The following is an 8,344-nucleotide window of genomic DNA, read 5'->3' on the forward strand; positions in this document are numbered from 1 at the left end:
GGGCCCTTGATGTAGGTAACTTTTGCAGAAAACTCCTTTTCCTTTGGAGTAGTTTCGTTTCGGGTCCACTCAGTTCTTGCCTTTCTACTCTGTGGAACACCCTGCATGTCCCACGTTCACTTTCATTTAAAGTGATTCACAAAAATGGGCTTTCGTCTCTTTCTAAACCTTTGTGTAGCCCCTTCTGTGGCAGCTGCAGAGTAACAGTGTTTTTGTGGATCTCTGCTGTAATTCTCCCTTGAAGAAGAGGCAGAGGGAAGGGGGCCTGATGTCTTGAAACTCCCAACTTGACTTGCCCCTTTGTTTTAAAATGCAGGAGTCACCAGTTGGCTCCTGATTTACTCTCATAATTTTAGGATGGAGACTCCATACGTGAAGTTGGAGGATAGAAGGCTTGATCCAAAGGCGGCTGATATCCATACAAAGACTCCCATTGGCCTAAATAAGCTTTGGCTCTCTGCAGAACTTTAAAGAGGAGCACATACATATGTGAGAATTGGGACTCGTGGTCCTTTGGGATCTACTTTTTGGCTCAGATTAATTTGCGGTGTGACATTAGGCATTTCACATGAAGCCCTCTGTGCCTTGAATGCCACACTTGGAAAATGGTTTGTCTGCTCTTTCTATTCTGTGCTTCAGTCTGCATAGAAGGGCTTGACCCTGTAGCATGTCAGCTGAGTTACAAGGGCAAAGTCTCACGTGTACAAGTCATGGTCTGAGCAGATGCAGCATGTTCACGTTCAGAGTTTGTGTGAGGTTGATGCTGTCACTGTTTAGATACATTTTCAAGATGCCTTGTCTTCTTTTGTGTTGAAGCCAATATCTTTAAAAGAACTGGGTATTTTTTTGCTTCTAAAAGAAGTTTAGAGTTCCCTCCCTCACCCACATTTAATTAAAAAAAAAAAATATCTCTCCTAGAAATCTGTTCTTTGGGTTGCTGGAAGACTTGTGTGGGTGGGTGAGAATCTCAGCCATATTGTGAGCTTTCGCATCTTCTTTGAACGGGTGGAGATGTTTAATCTTTAACAGAGAAATCCTTTCTCCTGAATGTTAATAGGACATTGAGTGATTCCAGAAACAAACAGCAAGCAAATAGTTTGCAATAACTTGCCTGAAAAATTCTTTACTTTCTTAATTGCTCCAGCTTTCATTTCTTTGAGGTTCTGGTACTGGGACCCTTTAAAAAGTTCTCCAATTAACTAAAGTCACTTCCTAGGCTAGAATTTTTGAGGCTTCAAGAAATAGAAAGCAAGCCTGGGTTTTCCCTGTTCTGTAGCTTTTGGGGCTTTTTTCCATGTCACTGTTAGCTACAGTGCGTGTGCTGGGCTCTGAGCTCTCTCCGCAGAGCATACTTCACTGTAGGAAATTTTCCCTTTCTTGATCCAGTAGTTTTTTGTGAGCCACGAGGCCAGATTGGTTGAAAACAAGTGAGAGATCTAGGACCTTCTGGACCAAGAGGGAGTTAAAGCAGACACGGGGACGAGACGTATGTTGTATACGCGTTTTTTAAAGAGAATTTTCCATGGGCCTAGGCTAGGATAGTAAAAACACTACAACCTTTATACATATGCTTAGTATTATAATGGATTTAGAGAGAACGATGGGCCTGAAGATAAGTCTTTAGCATCAGGGGATAATGAATGCTGCAGGATTAGCGTTTGGGTTTTGAACTCCATTATAGCAATGATGTTGACTCTTTCGCACCAGGGTGCAGTAACAAAAGCCTGGAATTTCCTTCATGTTAAGGGAAGGGAAAGGTTAGCCTATTTTCCGCACGATAACTTTATCCTGCTCTACCAGATCCTGCCCGTGTGGTGAACATGCCACCCATCCTTTACGTTCCCATTGGGATACATGGATACATCCGCTGTCCAGTTGAGGCAGAGCCACCAGTCACCCTCGTCAAGTGGAACAAAGATGGACGTCCCCTGCGAATCGAGAAGGTAAAGTGTTTCCAGAACTGCCCCACTATTCTTTGGATAAGCACCAAAGGGACCTAGAAGGGTCTGATGATGTGACCGCTGGTGTGGAGTGAATGGGTCAGGTCACAGGGAGCTGCAGGGGAAGGTACATCCCCTCAACCCTGCCTAGCTCCTGTCTAGGTCACTTAAGATGACACGGTTTCCCTGAAACACTCTGGTGCTGCCACTCTCCTTACAGATGTCTCCATCATGCGTACGTGGGATGAACCACTCTGCTTCCTCACTTCCCTAGTTCTTTCCCCACACACCTGCTGCATTCACTTCTGCTGTGCCGCACTGAGAGCTTGCAAGAGGAAGAAGAGAATCTGGATCGCTTCCCCCACGTGCCCCTGGAAGGGGAGCTGAGGGCTGCCTGAGGAGTAAGACAGCAGTAGACCCCATTACCGAGGCAGCACAGAGGGAAGCATGAGGGGAAAAAAGAGAAGCGAGCAGGGTGCGGAGGAAGACCGACTTCTGGCTGGTCTTTGTCTAAGAGCCACCCTACACGCAGCTGCAACCACTTCAGAACAGCTGGGTGGGAGAGGAACGAGGCAGTGGACATGGGCACCATAGGGAGCAGGTGGGAGAAAGGTTTGGATGCCTGTGGCAGTTCAGTGGGATGCTCTTGGGAGGCAATGGTGGGGAAGATATGTGGCTCTTGTTCAGGTCAGAGCCACTCGGGCAAAGATACCAGAGGAACGAGTTTGGGGGAGAGTCCCAAAAGCAGTTGATTCAGCATGGGCTGCTGTGGTGGAGATGGTGCTGAGATCTGGAGCAGAGGTGGTGTTGGGGAAAGGGCGGCTGGTATCTGCTGGCAAGCAGAGCTTGAAGTCCTTTCTTGCATCACTTGTAGTTCCTGTTGAGTGGGAAATGGCCAGGTTGCATGTTTCCCCCCTCTCATGCTTCTCTCCAAAAAATGAATTGGATGGACAGGGTACTCCAGCCCTGATCCACCAAAGTACCCTAGTGCCTCAAGCACATGAGCCCATCTCAGTGAAGTCAACAGGACAGATTTGCAGAAAACTAAGAAGAGATGCAAGTGCTTTGCAGGGTCAGTTTTAAGCGTTCAAGCTCTAAGGTGCCATGACTTGGATTCCTAAAGAGTCACGCCAATGAAATGCCACCTCCTCCATAAATTTTGAGACCACCTTCCTTTAATAGTATTCCCTTCACTGTTAAAGGAAAGTACTGATCTCTTATAGCAGAGCAAATCTCGCTGAATGAGAACCCTGAACGTAATGGAATTAAGCAGGGGAGAAATGCTGAAAATGAGTGGGAGAGGGGGTGTGGAAGATCGTGGAGGCTGTAAAGGAAAGCGCTTCTTCAAAACGGAGGCAAACGGTGACAAATGTGTGTTAACTGAAGGAAACAAACCTGAAAAGGAGAAGCAGAGGGAAGGAGCAGAGCTGGGAAAGGTGTGTGCTTGACTCCCTAGATAATATGTGAATTCACTGTTCGGCTCTGCCTAGGAATAAACCTCATGCCCCTGAAAAATATGTACCCTGCATTGACTGAAGGGGTGGGTATCCTAGATTTTGTGGGGATTTTCAACTGACACACCCTGTCTTTTTTTTGCAAATGTTGTCGAGCACGTGCTGCAGCTCTTTGCAGAATCCAGCGTTCTCACCAAGGGGGGGGAAAAAAAGACTCAACTGTGTGTGGCAATTAAACTTGGGCTTAGCGCAGAGTCCTTTGATCTAAGTTCATTTATCCTGGGTCCTAGTATAGAGCTCGTGGCTTCTACCTACGCAGTGTTTGAACCTCCTGAACACAGCATTAGTATCACTATAAACACAGCAGACAGTCAAAAAGCCCGAGGCTGAATCAATTCAATCTTCGCAGGTTTGCTTAAGCTGTGTAGATTGACCTGATTGAGTGAACAGACGTTCACTTTTGATTCCAGAAATGCAGGTGCATGCCTGCAGCGGCCCAGGCTCGAAGCCAGAAGCATGCCCTCCTGCTCGGCTGGAGCAGACTTTGGGCCAAGGCTAGCCCTCCCAACCTGCGAGGGGAAGTTTGGGGGGGAGGTGCAAAGCATCCTGGATGCTTGGGGACTGAGTTTGTTACCAGATTTAATATTAGACTTTAGGCAGTGGCACTGAATTCATAAATGCTTGAACAAGAATAGTCCATTCTTTGAAGAGAGCATTCATTGAGCACAGCAATTTGCAACTTCAAGCATGTAACAAACAGAAAATTTCAGCTAAGCTAAGATATAGCCCGGTAAGGCACAGTGACAGCACACACAACTTTAACATGCAATATGATAAACCAAAAAAACACCAGAAAATTACCTTAGCTCTGTCTCCATCACACTTATGTGATGATTGTGCCAGGTCTTAGCCAACAACTTCACTTGAATCTGGAGGGGATCTGGGACAGCAGTTCAATAAATTTTGATTTTAACTTAAATCAGTTAAGTCTGATACTATATCCATGCAGATTTATTGTAAACTTATTTCAGCCGTTCTGAGAGTAGTTGCTTTGCTGAACTTTTGTTGCGTTACAAATTTGAACTAGTTTCCGTCGCTTGTACCAATTTATGTGTAATGTCTGTCCCTAGCTGGTATCACTTAGGGCTGCATCCACACTGCACATTCAGGCATTTCTCTCGCTGCTACCTTGCAGCACAGGTGTGGTTGTTGAGGAGGGTTGGTTTGACCCCTAGAGATCCCCACAGCAAGTGGGTGTGTTTTCAATAAATTGCAGGAGCTCAACCCCACTTTTTTTCAAAATCCCTTGGTGCTGCTCAATGCCTTGCACAGTCTCCCACAAGGCACAGCTTTGGTGGGAATGGACTGGTGCGTGTCCAGTTGTAAGTGCCACTCTAATGTTAAAGTATCATACTTAGAGGTAGGAAAGAACAGTCCAGGAAATGAATGGGTAGCAAAGACATGCAACACCATTGGTATGTGCATTACCAGGATCTGAGTGGTTCATTTATCTAATATACTTGCAGTCAGGGAGAACTCGCTAGATGGTACAGAGGGAACTATGGAAGTGGTGATCATGGGAGCAGATACAAGTGGACCTTGGCACTGTAACTTGTATATTTAATTGTTTACCTCCTGGTATCTTGTCTTTTGCCTTCACTCTCCCCTCGCATTCCTTTCAAGGAAGCAAAACAGATCGCTGTTGAGCTTCTGCTGCAATGGCAGATGAGCAGTGGCACCAGGTGTGCAGCTGTTAGTTGTCCCCAAGAACCAAAAGTCCACGCTCATCTGGATGCAGCCTAGCAGACTCACTTCATAGGAAGCTGAAATAAAAAGGCTCTTTTAAAGCCTTGATTCTTCTATAACCCTAGTCTAACAATCCAAGCAAGGATGCCAACCTTTAAATATTGAGTCTCTCTCTTTTAAATGTTTAAAGTTGTGTTTAAAATGTAAAGTTTTAAAAAATAATTTGTTCAAATCAAAAAGAGATTATAAAACACGTTCTAGACGCTCTGCAATCTCTGGCATCAGTCTTCCATGCTGGGGGCAACTTGGGTAATGTCACTTCCATAGGATGGCTGCTGCCAGTAGAAAGATGCTTGGATATGCCAGCCATCGATATAATATCTTGTTTTAGTTTATTCTTGGCTTAAAGGAACCATTGTAAGTTTATTGGCTTCTCTCACTTTTCTACCTCTTTCAGATGGGGAATGCATTAATTTTATTGCCAAAAAAAACCAAAACCCACTGGGGGAAGTGCTGGATTAATTTTTGCTGGATACAGAAATTGGTTGTCCCTAAGTCAGCTCTGAGTATAGGAACTGGTACTATAAGCTGCTCCTTTCTACCTTGCCTCTGCCTCTCAAGCTTGCCCTGTTGCATTTATGTTACTGGGCCTGAGAAGTTCCTTGTTTGGGCGTATCTAGTGTTTTTGACCTCTCCACAGAGAACAACAAGGAGGTCTAAATGTGCTGCTTCCTTCCTGATGGCAATATAAAATAGTGTCCTACCAACTCTCTCTGTAAAGTCTTTGAGAACTACCGACGTGGGCTGTGTTCAAATTTATGCCCAAAAGAGAAATGTTCCATATAACATTATTACAGCTAGCAACTCTAACCACAGCAACACATTCATGCCTCTTGGCTGACTAGCCATCCCACTTAACAGAATGATTGCAAACATTTAAAAATGTGTTTTAAAAACCAGAAGGCTCAAAAAAAAGACTTGTTATGAAAGTGCTAGGTAAGAAAGCATTGTTCTGCACGTTACTGACAATGTCTCTTTAGAACATAAATTCCTCGAGGTAGTGCCATCATCTCCTTGGTTAAAACCCTTTATGCTAGCTGTAACAGTAGCTGTTTGAAAAGGAAACACGCTTATTACATGGCATATGACATCTTGGTAAACACTTACCACAAGTTTTTCAACCTGGTGCAAGGGATTGAGGTACATGCTTTTTCAATTTAACAGCACTGTGTGTCTGAATCTTCTGTGCTGTCTTTGAAGAGCTCAATCATGACTGTTAACTCACCACCAGTAGCATAGTGATGGGCTTAATCATTTTGGTGCCAGCTGTCACCAAGTAAACACAGTATAAATAATCTCTAGTTGTATCCTTATCAACTCCTGTCCCTTCCCATACTCCTGCGCCCAGTTCCTTATCTGTTGAAGTGCCAGTGGAGGGTTAGTTTAATAAAGAGCTCCCCTGCCTTTTGGTTGCAACACAGTTGCTGAAATGGATTCTGGCTGCTGTCATGTTGGATTCAAACTCTACTAGGGTGCTGACTCGGAAACGTGTGGACCATTGGGGAAAGTCGAGAGAGCAAGCACCACGGCTGCAGCAGTGGCACGCTTTAAGTGTGAACAGACTAAATTATTCTAAATCGAAGGGAGCTAACGCCCCGTACACCAGCTGACACACGGTACCTGTTTTGCGTGTCTTCCATGTTCCAGTGAGGAAGTAGAAGCTGAGCTACCATAACTTACCCATTTCATTTGGGGTGGATTACTGCATTTTGGCTTCTGGTCATTGCAGGACAGAGCAGCCACACAAAATATTACCGTGGGTCAGCAGAGAATAAAGTTCCCCCTTAAGTCAGTATAATCATTTTGTCTGTCCATGTCCTGAGGGGGAGGAACGTATAGATACCGAGATAAATTTGTATGGAGCAGTCCTACAGTGGAGGTGCTGGCAGCTCCCTTGCTTGGCACAATAGATTGGAGAAAGAAAGGCTATTTACTGGGGCTTCTGCCAATCCTTCACTTGGGCCCTGTAAACATGGTATAGTAGGGGTACCATATTTACTCAAATATAAGATGACACTGATTATAAGATGGACCCCCCCCAATAATCAGACTCTATACATGGAAAACTTAAATTTGTGTGGTTTTCCAAGTATAGAATGGTTATCAGAGGTTTGTCTGAAATGTGTACCCCTCCCCCCCCCTACAGTAGGGAAAATAAATTGGGGGTGGGGGGGGTCTGGTAGCCCCTTTTCCCTCTAGCCTCTCCAACGTTTTTCCACCTGCAGCCCTTCCCCCCCCTTCCATACTATCAGACCCTGCTCTCCCTAAGCACATGGAAGTGAGGAGGAAATTTGAAAACACGGACATTGAAATAAACACGCCTGCAGTGATTTGCATACAGTACCCATAGATTTAATTGATCCAGAACTGATGCATTTTACCTTTTATGAAACTTGCAAGTTTTAGTACAGGTACTTCATAAAAACACTTTTAAGCAGCACTTGGGCACCTACTTTATATATAGTACAACTATACATGATATTAGTCCAAAGGGAAATGGATTATGATTTACCATATAGTTCACTGGGAGAACCAGTGAGCAGAATCAACAGCATTTCCAGCCACAGTGACCCTACAGCTCAGCATTGCTTAGTATATGTGTGTATTCCAGATTCCCTTCCAGCCCCACCCCGCCCACAAAGGGGCCATGTGCTGCTTAGTCCCTACTCATGATTAGCACCATGTGTTATTGTCACTAGTCCATGGATCCTCCAAAAATTGATATGTAGATGACATAGGGGAACTTGATTTGCCTTTACCTCATGGAGGGCAGAGCCATACTAATCATATGTAACAGGCTAAGAGAGGGGCTGACAGAGGGATTCTGGGTGAGCTGTTTGGGGCCCTGTTTGGTGATATTTGCCAAATATTTAAGGCTGGTGAAGAAACGAGAGTCATTGGAAATAAGAAAGTCAGTCACAGCACAGCTATGAGAATGAAGAGGGAGTTGAAATGCATGCAATGTAGTGGCTCACCATGACTTGAAATATAGTAGGTTCTGAGGGAGGACTGCACTGTGGCCACTACCATGTATTTTATTCAGTTGGTTTGAACTACCTTATCCTTATGGAAAATAAATAGAAGAGCTAGGGGAAGGAGGTGTGGGGAAGCAGATAGAGAGAGGGTAAGTTTAGGATGTAGGGA

General features: G+C 44.8%; 1 protein-coding gene across 6 annotated transcripts in view; it reads left to right on the plus strand.

The window, feature by feature from the left end:
- The window catches only part of IGSF9B (immunoglobulin superfamily member 9B), an 89,753-nt gene that overhangs the window by 45,823 nt on the left and 35,586 nt on the right, over window positions 1-8,344 (plus strand). For all 6 annotated transcript variants that reach the window (XM_025200029.1, XM_025200030.1, XM_025200031.1 and 3 more), the window contains one exon: window positions 1,801-1,943. In XM_025200029.1, coding sequence (XP_025055814.1) covers window positions 1,801-1,943 — 143 coding nt within the window. The remainder of the gene's footprint in view (window positions 1-1,800; window positions 1,944-8,344) is intronic.

This window comes from Alligator sinensis, unplaced genomic scaffold, assembly GCF_000455745.1.
Source record: "Alligator sinensis unplaced genomic scaffold, ASM45574v1 scaffold278_1, whole genome shotgun sequence".
In the NCBI taxonomy this organism is placed as follows: domain Eukaryota; kingdom Metazoa; phylum Chordata; order Crocodylia; family Alligatoridae; genus Alligator; species Alligator sinensis.